Consider the following 17,922-nt stretch of genomic DNA (forward strand, 5'->3'; position numbering starts at 1 on the left):
AAGATGTAAAGCCCCCAAACTAACTCTGACATGTAGACACACAATGGCACCCTGTATTTGTGATCACACTAAAGCAGTCAGCCCTTCCCAAATGTATCATCTGGGAACTTGTTAGAAATGCAAAATATCAGAGTGCCTGGGTGGCTCAGTCAGTTAAGCATCTCACTCTTGATTTTTTTGGCTCAGGTCATGATCTCAGGGTCCCAGGATCGAGCCCCGCATCAGGCTCTGTGCTCAGCAGGGAGTCTGCTTGAGGATTCTCTCTCCCCCTCTCCCTCTCCCTCTGGCCCTCCCTCCGTGCTCTCGCGCACACTCGTGCTCTCTCTCTCTCAAATAAATATTTAAAAAATTAAAAAAAAAAAAAAAGAAATGCAAAATATCATATCACAACCAAGACCCACTGAATCAAAAAGTTTTGTAGTGGCGCCCAGAAATCTATGTTTTAACAAGCCCTCTAGGTGATTCTGATGCACACAAGTTTGACAATCACTGAAGGAGTGATTATTTCAACAAAAAATGAGTTCTTAGTCATTTTATTTAAATATTACTATATTTTATTTGGTATCTTTACATAAAAAATAAAGGACATTATATAATACTTTATGACAAAGAGGATGAATGGCAAATAAGCTACATATACACCTCCAGTCTGCTTCATCCCACACCAAGAGCCCACATCAATCACTAAAAACAGTTCAGTCTTTCAATTCTCTACCACACAACACTTGAACCACTATCAATCAATATGTAGCTCAACTGAAATTAACTCAAAATCCCAAAAGCACCATATCATGATTATGGGTTATAAGATAGCCACACGGCTAAGATCTACTGTCTTTCACCCTGCATTAAATAGACCCAGACATCCAAGTTCCCCAACTTCTCACAGTTCCTTTTAAAAATTTTCTTTCCTCAATTATCAGACCTCCATGGCCCTACTGTCTACATAAGAATAAACACAAAGATTTATAAAAGCATCCAGCTCAGCGTTGGCCCTGTGCAGATGCTAAATAAATTACATATACATAATTAGACAATTTATTTTACCTAAGCAAGCATACTTAAACAATGACATTTTTTACAATGTGATCATAATTATTTCTAGATAAAAGGTAATTACTATTAAGTTGATAACTCACTAAAATTAAAATGTCTACAGAATCATCAAAAACTAATGATGTAATGTATGGTGATTAACATAACATAATAAAATAAAAATAAATAAATAAAAAATGTCTACAGAATCAAGAGATAGTTATCCACTGAAGACCAGCTCCTCCTACCTGTAGGATCAAATAAGGCTTGGATATCAATAGCATCTGGAAGGCCAACCAGACTGAGTTCATCCCATAATTTACCAGCCTGATCATCTGAAGTGGTCTGCGTGCTTACACTTACACAAGATACTGTATTCTGCAGAGGAGACCGTTCTCTGGAAAAATAAAATAAAACAAAACAGATGTGAAAGTGGTAACAAGTAGATAATTATTTTGTTTATAACAACTTAATATAATGTATTGCCAAATCAATTTTAATTTATTAGGCATAAACTGTCATAAAACAACTTGTAGAATACAACTGTTATTATTCATAGTGTAATATAAAACTGGGTTGCTATATTTTATCATGTAAGCAACAACTAAAAAGAAAGTACCAAATCCATAAGGAAGTGTTAAAAATTACAGTTACAAATTTATTTTGCCATTCTATAATTTTTTTAATGACACTCTAATATTCTAATCAGGAACTATATTTTATCACATAAAATAAATATTCCCTTCAGCCTTACTTAAACGCTTATGAAACATAACTGGATCAGAAATTTTAATTTGCTTTATTGTGAGGACTAGCCCAACGGAGCTGGCAGTTAATGCGATGTAAAGAAAGGTTATTTCCCAGGGGAAATGAAAACCCACTACAAAGTGTGACGAGGGAGGTGGTGGGAGCAGGCGTGTCAGCTGGAGCTCTCTTACAGGCCTCTCAACAATCTCGACAGCTGGTCTGTGGCATGGTGTTGCAAGTACTCTCTAGTAAGACTTCACCTCACAAGTCAGAAGTAAAATGCAAAACCAAAATAGCTACTAGTGGCGTGGGGAATAAAGAAGACAATGTAACAGTAAAAACAGCAGTATAGAAATGAACACTGAATAATAAAGCATACAACACATGGGCGATTTCAGACTTTCAAAGCCTTCAAACTTCAGCTACTAATTGAGATCATTAAGTAAACAATGACTACTATTGTGTTTAAACATTAAATATGGGAAATCAGATGACTGGCACTAAAACTTTAATCTTCTCCTGATATCATAGTATTTAACCTGATCATAATTCTGGATTAAATCACTATTGAATATAGATCATAACTCACTGCACTTCTGTATGCTGGATATTTATCATGATTCCTATTAAGAGAAAATCAGCACAATGACCAGGGTACTAAACTTTTTTATACCTGGAATCATTGAAAGAAAAAAAGTATTAACATATTTCAATAAGTACATTTAAATATCAAACCATATAAAAATAACCAGTATTTTTTATGTTCAGCATTAGAAATGCATAGACTCACTTTTTTAGCATGCTATTCTAACTTTAAATTCTCATTTTTATAAATGCCCCCAATATAATGAGAACAAACTCTTTCCTATAAATATGATCTCCATTCCTACAAATAGATTCTTCATTACTAATCATTGTTCTTTTATTGGGAGGGGGGGAAAAGACGAACAGTTCATCTATAAAGATTAATGTATTGTTCTAAGGTATTTCCTTTGTACCAGTATTTGATGGGGGAGATGGGTATGAAAACGAATGAAATGACTAATCAGTCTATTACTAACCAATTCCTAACCACTAGCTTAATCATATTTCACCTTTAGGTTCTGCAACCAGTTTTTATGGATATACCATATCAGTAAGATGCTGATGTCAACCCTAAGGATGACAGCAGCCCAACTTAGGAAAGACCATCAGGAGAAGACAGCTGAAACACATACCCCCAAAATTTAAGTCTAAAACAAAAGAGAAAAAGAACCCCCAATTACATATTCTTACAATTTAATGCCATCAAGAGAGAAAAATTCTTTTTAAAACCTCCTTTTCATATTAAAAACAAAAACAAGCTTATGTGGTTTCTATTCATCAGTAATATATTTTGTAACTATTTAAAATCATTACCAAATTATGGGGCGCCTGGGTGGCTCAGTTGGTTAAGCGACTGCCTTCGGCTCAGGTCATGATCCTGGAGTCCCTGGATCGAGTCCCGCATCGGGCTCCCTGCTCGGCAGGGAGTCTGCTTCTCCCTCTGACCCTCCCCCCTCTCATGTGCTTGCTCTCTCATTCTCTCTCTCTCTCAAATAAATAAATAAATAAATCTTTAAAAAAAATAAAATCATTACCAAATTAAATTGTCTACCCCTAAATGAATTCCAAATTTTATAAATGTGTTTTATTCCTAAAGTCCATTAACTGTCTTGTTATCATTACTTAATACATTGGTAAACACTAAGTGAATATAAAGACTAAACCAAGGATCCTTTTTACATACTTATCTTAGCCCACAAAAGTTTTCACCAAAAATTAACTCAGCTTATAAAATAAGTAAACGAAGCCCAACTGTATTTCCCAGAATAAATGTTTATGTAATTGCCATTATTCAAAGGCAGAACATGAGGATATGAGATATAAGCTGGTTCAGTCCATTAGATTTGCTAATTACTGATGGACATTACAAGTTTGCTAGACTTTTGATGTATTTTATTAGGATGTGAGCACTCAATTGATTCCAAAAGGAAAAGCTGTTCTGTATGATCTAGCTCTGGCCTTTCAAACATCAAGACACTAAACATAGGACTTCCAAACTTCCTTAAGCTGTTCCACCTTAAATTTTTTAAAAGATTCTTTCTTGTTATTGTTTCATTTCCTACTTCAGGTCTTCAAGGCATTGGCAGCAGTCCAAAAGAAGGAGCCAATCACATAAGGACAACACAACAATGCCTTAGTACCTAAATTTGGATAGAAGCCAGATAAGCACTTGGATGATTACATCATCACCCTCAAGGGGCAGAGCTGGTTGGCCTTCCAAGCTAAATTAATTTTACACTTTCTCATCGACTACAGAAACTTCTACTCCCTTAACTACCAAAGCCAAATCCACATATTAAGATAGCCTTTAAATAAAACTTAGCAACATACAAAAAAAAATTTTTTTAACTCCAAAATTAAACATATCAGAGAGAAGTTTTAGGTAACTATAATGTTGATGAATACAGACACACATGTATAGTTATACAAATACTTTAGTAAATTATTTCATTAAAAAAGAAAAGAGCTTCTTCTTTAACTTTAGAAAGGGCATTCTGAGCATATAATTACTTAGAAAGTTAACCCTGTATTATAACAGATTATAGGACAGCTCAATATTCTCTGAACCATAAAAATAACTTAAATGACAAATTAAGAACATGGGTAGAGAAAAAAAAAAAGAACATGGGTAGAGAAAACCATCTTGGTTTTCTCATTCTGTTAGGTTATATTCTTACAAACAATCAAAAACTTATTCAAAGGAACGAAAGAAAGACTTCACTGATCTGTTTTACCTTCTTTCCATAAACTCCTTCTAGGTTTATGTTATGTTCTTTAAAGATTTCTTCTAAAGGTTAACTTTTGTGATCACACTGATTTTAATATACAATTAAGATAACACACTTTTTTACACAAGAAATTTTGAGAAATGGAGTGTTTTATGGTGGTAATGGTGAGGCATAAAGCATCCTACGAATGTTGAAAAACATGAGAAATGATTCAGTAACAACCCCATTTATCTATTCACTGAGATGAAAATACATTATAGATAGCCTTACTGCATTCCAACCATTTATTCAAAATTGCTTACTTTCTCTGTCCTCTTTGTTTTCGTGGTGCTGAGTTTTGTATTTTCTCACAGGTTCCATTGCTGTTGTCATCAATGTCCTTCTTGCTAGAAGGCTGGCTTTTCCACGGCAACATAAACCCAGGCGTTACTCTAAATTGTTTTAAGTCTCCTTGTCCTAAGGAACTTTTTTCACCACAGTAACAAAAAGCGCAGAGCTGTTCACTGGTTGAAATGAAAAGTAAGAAAGACAGAGAAGGAGAAAGTAGTTTTATTCAACTATTTGTAAAGTGACAGACCATAGGTACTTGTGCTTTAAAATTAAATATTACGACGTTAGCGCAAGCTAAGCTTGAGTATGTATAGGCTATAAGAACAATTAAGTTTAATAATCAATTATACATTAGCAATTCATAGCATGACTTTTTAAAGTAGACCTACCAAATCAAAAAATTCCAGCTTGTACTTAGAAAAACAATTTTATTTTAATCTAATTCAAGAAAAATGTAAGTAATAAAGAAGAATAAAGAAGGTAAAGCTGAGGCTGGGAAAGAGGGAAGAGTTTAATGGCCACTGGACAACATACCAGCTGGAAAACCTGTGATGACAAAGTTTTATTGAAGCACCTGATGGACCATTCTTTATGCATGACACAGATACAAAACACACGTGAACACAGAGACATAAAAATGTAGATTTAAGGGCTTACTGGGGTAAGTAGTCAGTGATGAGGGGTGTGTGTGAAAGAGTTCAATAGGAGTGAAAAAGGGATAAATAGGTAGGGCACAGGCGATTTTAGGGCAGTGAAACTATTTCCCATGATACACTGTAATGGCAAATGCATGACATCAGGCATTTGTCAAGACTGATAGAACTATATAAGATAAAGAATGAACCCTAATGTAAACTGTGGTGTTTCGTTATTAGTAATGTATCAATACTAGTTTATCAATTGTAACAAAAGTACCACACTAAGGCACAATGCTAATAAAGGGGAAACTCAGGGAAGGAGGGCAGGCTGGGAATGGGAACTCTATACCATCTGCTCAATTTTTCTGAAAACGTAAATTTATTCTAAACAATAACATCTACTAACTACAATAAAATTAAAAAGTTAAAAGACAAAAACAATATATGCTTATGGAATAGATGCTTAATAAGGGACCTTAGAAAGAATAGAATTCAAAGACTGCTCCTTGAAAGGAGAACCCTCTTGCACTGTTGGTAGGAATGTAAACTGGTGCAGCCACTGTGGAAAACAGTATGGAGGGTCCTCAAAAAGTAAAAAATAGAACTATTCTATGATCCAGCAATCACACTCCTGGGTATTTACCTGAATACAAAAACACAAACTCAAAGGTACACATGCACTCCCTACGTTTACTGCGGCATTATTTACAATAGCCACAATATGGACACAGCCCAAGTGTCCGCTGACTGATGAATGGATAAGATGTGGTACACATACAATGGAATACTAGCCATAAAAAAGAATGAAATCTTCCCATCTGCAACAACATGGATGGAGCTAGAGACTACTATGCTAAGCGAAATAAGTCAGAGAAAGACAAATACAATACGATTTCACTCGTGTGGAATTTTGTTGTTGTTTTGGGGGCTTTTTTATTTTTTAAAGATCACGTACATCTTTGACTTTTTATTATGGAAACTTTTGAACAAAGATACAAAAGTAGAATAATAGTTCATAAATGCTCATGAACCCATCAATCAGCTTTACCTGTTAGCAGTATTTTGTTTTTCTCATTTTATCCATCCACCCCTTATTTTATTTTTATTTATGATGGAGTACTTTATTTTATTCAAGTTTTTATTTAAATTCCAGTTAGTTAACAGTGCAGTTAATTAGTTTCAGGTGCAGAACCTAGTGATTCTTCACTTCCATACAACACCGGGTGCTCATCAGGACAAGTGCCCTCCTTATAATCCCCATCACCTATTTCATCCATTCCCCAGAAACACACCTCCCCTGCGTAACCCTCAGTTTGTTCTCTAGAGTTAAGAGTCTGTTTCTTGGTCTGCGTCACTCTCTTTTACTTTTTCTCTTCCCTTTGCTGATATGTGGAATTTAAGAAACAAAACAGAAGAACAACGGCGGGGGGAGCAGCAAAACAGAAAACAGATTCTTAACTACAGAGAACACACTGCTGGTTGGGAGAGGGGAGGTGGGTGGGAGGACGGGAGAAACAGGTGATGGGGAGGGATTAAGGAGTGCACTTGTTGTGGGGTGCCTGGGTGGCTCAGTCGTTAGGCGGCTGCCTTCGGCTCAGGTCATGATCCCAGGGTCCTGGGATCGTGCCCCACATCGGGCTCCCTGCTTGGCGGGAAGCCTGCTTCTCCCTCTCCCACTCCCCCTGCATGTGTTCCCTCTCTCACTGTGTCTCTGTCAATAAATAAATAAAATCTTTTTTTAAAAAAAAAGGAGTGCACTTGTTGTGATGAGCACTGGGTGATGTGTGGAAGTGCTGAATCACTATTATTGTACACCTGAAACTAACATTACACTGTATTTTTTTTTTAAGATTTTATTTATTTGACAGAGACAGATTCTCGCTCTCCCTCTGCCCCTCCCTCTACTCTCTCAAGTAAATAAAATCTTTAAAAAAATAAATTGTTTTAAAGTATTACTTAAACTTTTGTCACCATAAAAATGAAAAAACATTTAAAAATTATAATAAAGAGAATAAAAGGACTGCTCCTCTTGGATATATTTTCTCTTCATGACATAGTTACAGCTGCTGCACCCAAACCTTACTTCTCAGGCACTGAAGTTTGCACCATAACCTCGTACTATCTACTCCATGAACTTTCGTAATGTCTTACATTACAGGTAATAAACTATAATATTTTTAGGGAATTTTTTTTTTATCTTAAGTTAAATTCAAATTGTGTCCCTCAACTAATTACCTATTTACATTTTTCAATTTCATGATAAACTGTGTTGTCCACTGAAATAGACGGAAAGACACACATATACATACACACACTTAAATGTGGTCTACTTTTAGAAAAATAAGGTCGAAAGGAAAAAAAAATGGTTCTTGTAATCTGTGTTCTCATTGCAACTCTCATACATCATTAGTGAGAACGCAAAACAGCAGGGCCACACACGGAAGACACGTTGGCATTTTCTTTTCAAATTACCTTTCTCCTAGCCTAGGTATTTATCTAAGTGAAATAAAAACCCTATGTTCACACCAAAACCTGTGAGTGGATATTTATACCAATGGTATTCATAATTGCCCAAAACTGGAAACTACCCAAATATTCCTAAACTAGGAAATGGATAAACTGTGGTAGGAGCCTCCATAAAACAGAATCCTGTTCGGCAATAAAAAGGAGGCAACTACTGATACATACAATAACACAGATGAGTAAAAAGGCCAGAAAAAGAGTAAAAAAGGCTTTAGCTAAGTAAAAAAGGCCAAAATCAAAAGAACACATACTCTACAATTCCATTTCTATGTTATTGCAAAGGCAAAACGACAGGGACCTACAGAAGACAAGCAGCTGCCAAGGGTGGAAGCTGGAGTCAGGGTTGGCAACAAACAGGCTTCAGGGGCTTTTTCAGTATGATGGGCTGTTCTTCATCTCGTGGTGGTAGTGGTTATGTCATTGTATACAACTGTCAACTCACGAAATGGGTGAATTTCACTGTATATAAATTAAACCTCAATTTTTAAAATTGGGGGGGAAGTTAGGGGGTCAAGACAAGGGAAACAGAAATAAGGAAGAATATAATCTAAAATAACTACAGCATGAGGGCGCCTGGGTGGCCCAGTGGGTTAAGCGTTTGTCTTCAGCTCAGGTCATGATCCCAAAGTCCTAGGATCAAGTCCTGCATCAGGATCCCTGCTCAGTGGGGAGCCTGCTTCTCCCTCTCCTCCCTGCTCGTATTCTCTCTCAGTATCTCTGTTGCTCTCTCTCTCTCAAATAAATTTAAAAATCTAAAAAAAAATAAAAATAAAATAACTACAGCATGAGATGCTAGATGAGAGATGCAAAGAGATATGAAAATATGATAAAGCACTTACACTGACTGTTAAGACTAAGAAACCAATTGGAATGGTAAGTTTGAATTCTTTCAAAATTAAATTCAATAGGGTAAAGAGACATGAGGTTTGACTTTTAAGGGAAACTATCTTAAAAAACAAAATATAATGTATAATCAATAGAAAATAATTATCAATCTAATAGAAAATAGAAAAAAGTACTGCCTTCACAGAACTCACATGATATTGATAATTAAATAATCAAATGAACTGTTGAGAAATAACAAGTGCTACTAAGAAAAATAAAGCAGTGGGGACCCCTGGGTGGCTCAGCTGGTTAAGCATCTGCCTTCAGCTCAGATCATGTTCCCAGGGTCCTGGGATCGAGTCTCACATCAGGCTCCCTGCTCAGCGGGGAGTCTGCTTCTCTCTCTCCCTCTGCCCCTCCCCACTGCTCATGCTCATGTTCTGTCTCTCTCTCAAATAAATAAATAAAACCTTTAAAAAAAAAAAAAAAAAGAAGAAGAAAGAAGAAAAAGAAAGCAGGATTAATGGGTAAAGTCTGCTGGGGATTGTTTTATTTTTCAGCCTACTCTTTTGAGACTTTTCAAACCTTCCGCAAAGTGGGGAACAAACCATGTATGGATGAGGTATCTAGTATACACCTCCAAATGGAGATGTCAAACAGACGGATAGGAAAGTCTGCAGTTCGGAGAAAGGTCAGTCCTGGAAATATAAATATGGGGTTCATCAGCACACAGACAGAACTTAGCCATCACACTGAATGAGCATTCCCAGAGAGCGAGTAGAGATAAAAGTATGCATGCTGAAGACTCCACTGAGGACCCAACATTATAAAAGCAGAGAGTCTCTGCAAAAGCCAGCAAAAAATGAGGAGGCAGGGGTGTCAAAAGCAAAAGAAAAAAAACATTTCAAGAAGATGGGAGTATTCAACTGATAAATGATTTTATAGTTTTATTCATGTCTTTCAAATAAGGTCTAAAAAACTCCAAGACTTCAAAGCTGAAGTATACACAGATAGGTTATAATGTCCTCTATTTCTTTTTTTAAAGAATGAAGAAAGAGTAAGGAACAAGAGTATAAAAGTTTACAGGTAAATATCAAAAATCAATCCTTACACTAAAAGCTTGGAGTTACTTCTTTGGCTAGGACTAGCGTGCTGGTGATTCTCTGTTCTGGTCTGTGGAGGGCAACATGCTAGTCTATACTGGTCTGTTCTACAATCACCTAAGCCCACAGACATACTTTACCCCAACAACACACAGAGGCATCAGCCATAAATCTAAACTATTAAATAATAAAATCCCATCCATATTTACATACCAAGCTTGTACTCTCTGAATTCTCTCTATAGCAGCTCCCCACCTGTCACTAATCCCCAATCCAGCTGCATTCATTCTCTAACCTGATTTTGGCTTCTACACCAACAGAGACCAGGGAGCTCGCAGATTCCTCAGACACAGAACGCTGAAGGACTGGGATCGGCCGTTTGCTGTTGTCCACTTCTGCTTCAGCATCTTCTTCTGCAGACTGTTCTTTGATTTCAGCTTAATAGTGAACAAGAGGATTAAAAAAGTCATTTTCGCATTTAAATCAATCTTTGGTGAATTTATCTGTAAACCATACATGACATGGGAAGAAGATTCAAAGAGCAATGGCAGCACTTCACTAATACAGGAAAAGTTTATGTATGTAATGGCATGGTTTATATTTACTCTCTATTGCAACATGATCATTGAAATAATGTGAAACATAGCACACTTTTTTGTGTGCACCTTACAACTGACTCAGTGGAGTTTCACCTTAGTAATAACTGTTAAGAACCTTATTTGTAGGATTATAGCAGTTCATCTACAGAACAAATGTATTTCAAAGCGACTCACTTAAAAAAAGGTTCTTCACAATTTATAAATAAAATTATCATTCATTTAAAACAATCATTACAGCCTAATTAATAGCCATTCTAAAGGTAAATAATTGAAAAGAACACATCTTGACTCCATTGCCTTTTTCATTTACCCTCAAGACTCCAACCCCAAACACTTCACACATACTATCGTAGGAGGCAAGTTAACAAACACTATCACCCATAATATCATGTGTCTCTTTAAATAAAAACGATCTACCCACTCTTGGAGACTGCATCACCAGACATGAACAGGCGCTGTCCCTCCACCAGCGCTCCTGTGCAATCCCACGCTCCAGTCGGTCCTTCTTTCCTAACCCGAAACTTACCTAGACCTTTCCGCACCACCACCCCAAACCAAAGAAACAAATACCAAGCACTTATAGTCCTTCAAACTCCTCCTCTCTTTCTTTCCTTCTCCCAGTAAAATTTAGGAAATGGGACTTTGGAGGGGCCGCACTCCATTACCTTCCTAATGGGCATCCTCCCACTGCAATGCTGTTCTCCCCACCACGACCGACAGCAACAGAACTCACAATCCAGGGGTTCCTTGCAAGCCTTTCAACTTCCCAGAAATTCATCTGGCACCAAGGACAACCTCCTCCTCAGTGAAAGGCTCTCCCACCTTCTATAAGCAGGAGATGTAATGGATTCCTATAGGCTTCAGAATCATCAAGGCTCTCAAGTACCAGTTCTACCACCTATTGTCTATACAATTTATATAAAGTCATCTCCCAAATTCTCCACATCTCACCTGCAAAACCAAAACGCTACCATGTATCTCACATGGTTGCTAACGAAAATTAAATGACCTAATATCTGTCTCTTCATCTGGTTTCTTTTCAACCTCTACATGTGGGAATAGCCCTTAGGATGTCCTTATTTGCTCTTTCTTCTTGAAGAACTTAATGATTATCCAGGTTTCAACAGTCTCCTCTGGACTTCCTGGTCATCAGCTGACACCTGCAGGCCTGGCTCCTCTCTTGAGTTTGAGACCACACTTTAACTGCATTCTGGACATATCCAGCAGTTGAACACTAAATTCCACACCAATTTTGATCTCACATCTCTCAGATCAGCTCTTCAATCTGACTTTCCTATTTTTATAACTATCAAAGTCTCCTAAATTCATAAGGAAGTTTAGGTAAGTGTTTTGACAAATAACTTTGAGAACTATTAATTGTTCAGTTAGAAAAACTACAAATAATGATAAGTCTTGTCAAATCATGAAATGAATGATGAAATAAAGCATCAAACATGCTTCAGACAGTTTTGGTTCTATTTAAAATAACATTGTTCTGGGCGCCTGGGTGGCTCAGGTGGTTAAGCGACTGCCTTTGGCTCAGGTCATGATCCTGGAGTCCCAGGATCGAGTCCCACATCCGGCTCCCTGCTCAGCAGGGAGTCTGCTTCTCCCTCTGACCCTGCCCCCTCTCATGCTCTCTCTTATCTCTCATTCTCTCTCTCAAATAAATAAATAAAATATTTAAAAAATAAAATAACATTGTTCTGGGGCGCCTGGGTGGCTCAGTAGTTAAGCGTCTGCCTTTGGCTCAGGTCATGATCCCAGGGTCCTGGGATTGAGCCCCACTTCCGGCTCCCTGCTCAGCAGGAAGCCTGCTTCTCCCTCTCCCACTCCTCCTGCTTGTGTTTCCTCTCTCGCTATGTCTCTCTGTCAAATAAATAAAATCTTAAAAAAAAAAAAAAATAACATTGTTCTTTCTTAAATTGAAATAGTAAAGTTGACCATAAATCAAGTGCTTCTGGGCCTATCAATCATGTTGTCTGTCCTGTCTACCCCTAGCCACAAAACTGAGAGAGTACCTAGAATCAAATCTACAAAGTATATTTGTATTAAAGGATTATAAAAAGATTTGCAAACTTTACTACATTAAAATACTAAATTTCTATATAACAAATTTCTATATTTTCATGAACAAAATGAAAAAGTACATCATAGATTGAAAGAAAATACATGTGATTTGTATCCACAAATAGGCATTCAAATCTAGAATATGTAAAGAACTTTGCATCATGAAAGATGAACAAGGCACATTACCCTACAGAAAAATGGACAGAGGATTTCTTTTACACCCAAATTTCAAAAGGGCACATAACTTCTTAGCTACTATTTCTCAACCTTCTTTGTAGCTAATTGTGGCAAATTCTCACCAATACAGTATGACCAAAAGTGACCGTGCAATTTCTACGTGACCTAACAGGCAGGGATTTGCTCTAGACTAAATTATGTTCCCTCTTTCCTATGGACAGGAACACAGACACATCAGCAACCCAGATGCAATGCTGCCGATGAGAACAACACTCTCATGAAGGGCAGAAGAACAAGATGAAAGGAGTCTAGGTCCATAAACAACCACAGGGAGCAAAGATGCCTGAACCTCTCACTTTCAGAAATTCTGCATGAAAAAAAAATTAATTTGTTTTATTTACGCCACTGCTGTATTTTGGGGTCTCCGTTTACAGCATTGTAGCCCATGCCCCAATTAACACAAGAGTGGGGAACTGCAGTAACAAACACTTAAAATGTGGGTTGGTGATCAGGCAATGAGAACAGTGATACTAGAGTTTGGAAACCAATTGACCCTTTTTGTGCTGTATCAAAATATTTGGTGGATCTGTGACCTGCAATAACTTGGAAAGCAGACCAGGTGCCTCCAGAGCCTATAGGTCTAGGGAAAGCATGTGGAAAGACCCAAAAGTTATTTTGTGTTGCCTGCCCTCTATGTGCTTTTATAACCAAAGACAGAAAGTAACATGGTTCCACTAGACAGAGTCCTCTGCCTATTATATTCAAAATACTATAAAATGACCATATATAAAAATGCCTGGGGCGCCTGGGTGGCTCAGTTGGTTAAGCGACTGCCTTCGGCTCAGGTCATGATCCCAGAGTCCTGGGATCGAGTCCGACATCGGGCTCCCGGCTCAGCGGGGAGCCTGCTTCTCCCTCTGACCCTATGCCCTCTCATGCTGTTTCTCTCTCTCTCAAATAAATAAATAAATAAATAAATAAAATCTTTAAAAAAAAAAAAAAAATGCCTTTAAGGAAGCATTTCATTTCTACCCAGAGATGCCCTGAGCACATGTGGGATATGCTCTTTTTGTACGATTCCTATTACTAGGTAATAAGGAAGGGTCAGAGTCAAGATAAGAGGAGTAATAACAAGAGTACCTCAGAAGCTCACAGATCCTGAGCCACATGGACTGGAGTCATGTGCCATTATATTGCCCTGGGAGACTTTTCTCCTAAGGGCCAGCTAGCTCTCCTAGCCTCCATCCCTAAACTGCATTCCCTCCAACAGGGTGCAGCCTGTCTGCTCTCTGATATATGCTGCTATCTACCACGTATGGCCTCTCGTCAAAATTCTTCTCCAGGCAAACTAGCACAATCCCAACTACTTCCTTATTTTGCTCTCCTTCAAAAAGAAAATACAGAACACTTTCAATATGTTTAGGAGCTTTTTTGTTGCTTATAACTAAGGGGAAACCAGTAGGTTTCAGTGTCAATCTCTCAGTGTCTGTCTGCTCTGTCTCTCTCTCCCTCTCCTTCTCTCAAATTAGATCAGAAAGAGATGGCAAGGTTAAACATAAATGTTAATGGTAGGCTGGTAGGTATTCAGGTACACAACCTTTAGAAATTAGGCTCCTTGCATTTCAGAGGAGCAAAAAACAGATTCAGACTAGAGGGAGTTTTTTTCCCCTAATGGGATCTGGAACTGGCCTGATCCACAAAGAGGATAATAGTAAGGCAGGCTTCACGAGTTCATCCTGTTCTCCTTTTGCTTCCAGCTATTACTGGGTCTGCCCCATGATCCTACCCTGGATCTGCTGAAGACACACTAGGAATTGATGGGTTTGGGCTGGGTTTTTGGTTTGGATTTTGTTGTTTTAGTCATTTGTTTTTTAAGGAATAAGGAGAAATAAAGAGGAATCTTATGACTGCTTCCTAGGGAGCAGTTCCAGCCACAAAACAGAAACAGGAAAAAGTATCCGTAAATATGTGAAACTATACATAAAGATCGAACCTATCTTTTTTAATTGTCACTCTTCGTTTAGTAGAAAAAATTAGATCTTACTATCTGTCAAAGTCAAGCCAGGACAATTAAACTAATGTTTATGTCTCTCTCTTCTCCTGAAACAGATTGCTCTGGCTGAAAATGATGCCATCCAGATATCCAACCAGAGAGACCAACCAGAAGTGCTCTGGTGAAATGACCGTAAACTCAATGACAACTGAGGGCAGAGTTCTGATGCCAGTACTTCTTATCCACACTTTACTACCAAAAATGCACTCTTGAACACCATCCTGGGCCTGTGCCAAAACCACAAAAGCTAGCCATTCAACCAGTAAAAGAGCCCAGGCTCGGCTACTTTGCAGAGTTTTTGCCTTTCATGGCATTCTATTCGTTCAAATGCCTAACAGTCTAAAACTATGAAATGGGAGTAAGCAGGCACTTTTTACATTTTAAAATTTTCCATGTTATATTTTTTTTTGATATAAAATATTTGGTGTATCTTTCTCCTTACTCTGAACTTGACCTAAAATAAAGGCAATGCTACTTGGTCACAAAATGTTTTAAAGCCAGAAGAGTCCACACTGACCACAGGGATGACAGAGAGATGATTTTATCGGCAGCCCCTACCTGTGTGTAATCTTGAACCACTAGGTGGCATATGTGCAGAGGTAACAATACTAAAGAACCCAATCATGTGTAAGGAAGTTCTGAGAGAACCTGGACGGCCTGCGTACTTCATTCAGTGGCACGGCCTAAGTGCTGTGCAAATCTCTGGGGATGCAACAGTAAATCAGATCCAACCCCTGCCCCTAAACAATGCCATTCCTCCCATGACTCTTACTTATAGTCCCAAACAGTTGCTTCTGTGAATGAATAGCAAAGGCTGTTTAGTTTGAGGTATTAGTTAAAATCAAAGGCTTGGAATCAAATGGTCCAGAATCTGCATTTGCAAGCCATGTGACCTTGGCAAGTTAGCTCATCTCAATTTCAGTTCGTCAGTCATTTAAAAGATAGCTAATACCACCTAGTATAAAACTCTCTTTAGGAGTAAAATAGATATTACACGTAAAGCACTCAGCCCAATGCCTTAAGTATATGGTAAGGGTAGGTATGTGGTTGCTATTCTGATTATCTACATTCACACATGATATTTTAACTATCTATTTACTTCCCCATCTAGTTAGGTATCACTCACTAAGATACCAAACTCTTGATGTTAGATCACACATGATTACATTATGTTGTGGGAAATAATAAGAATAAAGAGAACATTTGTTTAGGCAGCTTCTGGCTCTCTGCTGAGAAGTTAATAAATCATTACTTTAGAATGATTTTTACCAAACAAAACTTTATGAGTAACTACTGTGTACCATATATTCTATTCAAATAGTAGCCAGTTTTTATAACAGAGTCAGGATTCCTACCCTCAGTGGATCTAGTCAGGAGACAGTGAATAATAGATAATAATAGGATAGCACACTTGTCAGGATGGAGGTACAGGTGGGAGTACAGCTTAGAAAGGCTTCAAAAAGGCATTAAAAGGCGGCTGAAACTGAAAAGACAAATATAGGTGTGCACCCAATAGTTCTCTCATTTAATTCTTCTCTTTTAAAGAACAACAGTAATATCTGACATATTATCCTCATTTACAAGGTAAGGAAACTAAAGTCAGGAAGTTAAACAACAAGCCAGAGATCACACAGCTAATATGAAGCAAAATGGGCTTCCAAGGCGCAGGGATGCTCAACCCTGCTCACTTAACTGCCGCGTGCTCCCGGCAGTCTCTCACGGAGCCCAAAGGTTTTATGAATAGATTAACGTTAAAGGGAAATGTTAATATTTTACTAGCACCATGTTACTGAGGAAGCATTTGTTGAATATGAAGAATATGAAATGAAAACTGAAAATACAGTGTATTTCTGTTTATTTTTTTAAAGCCGTGCTGAGTAAAATTATTGAGTAAAGAGAGCATTTACCTCCCAGCCAACTTCATGGAAATAATACATTCTGATTTTGGACAATTAAGAAATTATTTCCCTCAAAGGTTAAGTAATTCTCTGTATGTATCCTAAAAATATATGCAGTAAACTCACCGACCTGACAGAATAGACTGTCAATGTCAAAACTATTCCAGAGTCTACGTATGGCCTCCCTTACTGATACATAACACATTCTTTCAAAGCACCCTATCTTTGAATGAATTTTAAAGATTGTATTTATTTAGGGGCAACCTGGGTGGCTCAGTCAGTTAAGCATCCAACTCTTGGTTTAGGCTCAGGTAGTGATCTCAGGGTGCTGAGATCAAGCCCAGGATCAGGCTCTGCGCTCAGCATGGAGTCTGCCTGAGATTCATTTGCTTTCTCCCTCTACCCGCCCCCCACTCAAAAAATTAAAAAATAAAATAAAAAATTTTTAAAAATGTATTTACTTAATCAGGGGTTCTAGGATATTAGGAGGGAAAAATTTTTTACTAACCTTTGAAATTTAGAATCCTAAAAACTCATTTCATTATGAATATATGCACAAGTAGAGTGATAGAGCAACTATGTCTCTGTCACCAACAGAAAGCAGGTAATTTCTTATCACATTCAGTGTTTGCAGATATCCCACAATATCATTTACCCTCATCACTACTTGAAAATTATGGTAATTATTAAAATTAAATTAGGATTTATAATTTAAGTATAAATTTTTAAAAACACATTATGAAATTACAAATTTGGCTTTTTACTATTTTGACAATATCAATATAATCATTTATCTTTGCAAACGTATGTATTTTATTTTATTCATTTAAAGACATTATTTGGAAAAGAGCCTGGCAAAGCTGTCGATGACACCCTACCAGACCATGCACTCTACAGAAACAGGCAATGTATCTGTTTTACAAACCACTCAGAGCAAAATCTGGATGATGCCCAATAACTGATTAATTACATGTGGTGTAATTAATATCAAGCAAGCAGACAAATCTTACTGTATACATATACATAAAGAATCACAAAAAGCACAGAGAAAAACATACAAAATATTTTAAACATGCTAGTATTTACTAATTATGTTAACGAACACCAGCAC

At 37.4% G+C, this 17,922-nt stretch overlaps 1 protein-coding gene across 3 annotated transcripts in view; it reads right to left on the minus strand.

Moving 5' to 3' along the window:
- The window catches only part of KMT2C (lysine methyltransferase 2C), a 267,212-nt gene that overhangs the window by 159,210 nt on the left and 90,080 nt on the right, over positions 1 to 17,922 (minus strand). For all 3 annotated transcript variants that reach the window (XM_078059760.1, XM_078059759.1, XM_036069051.2), the window contains exons 3-5: positions 10,310 to 10,451; positions 4,898 to 5,098; positions 1,284 to 1,432 (exon numbers count right to left, since the gene is read on the minus strand). In XM_078059760.1, coding sequence (XP_077915886.1) covers positions 1,284 to 1,432; positions 4,898 to 5,098; positions 10,310 to 10,451 — 492 coding nt within the window. The remainder of the gene's footprint in view (positions 1 to 1,283; positions 1,433 to 4,897; positions 5,099 to 10,309; positions 10,452 to 17,922) is intronic.

The sequence above is a fragment of the Halichoerus grypus genome, chromosome 12, assembly GCF_964656455.1.
Source record: "Halichoerus grypus chromosome 12, mHalGry1.hap1.1, whole genome shotgun sequence".
Classification (NCBI taxonomy): Eukaryota; Metazoa; Chordata; class Mammalia; order Carnivora; family Phocidae; genus Halichoerus; species Halichoerus grypus.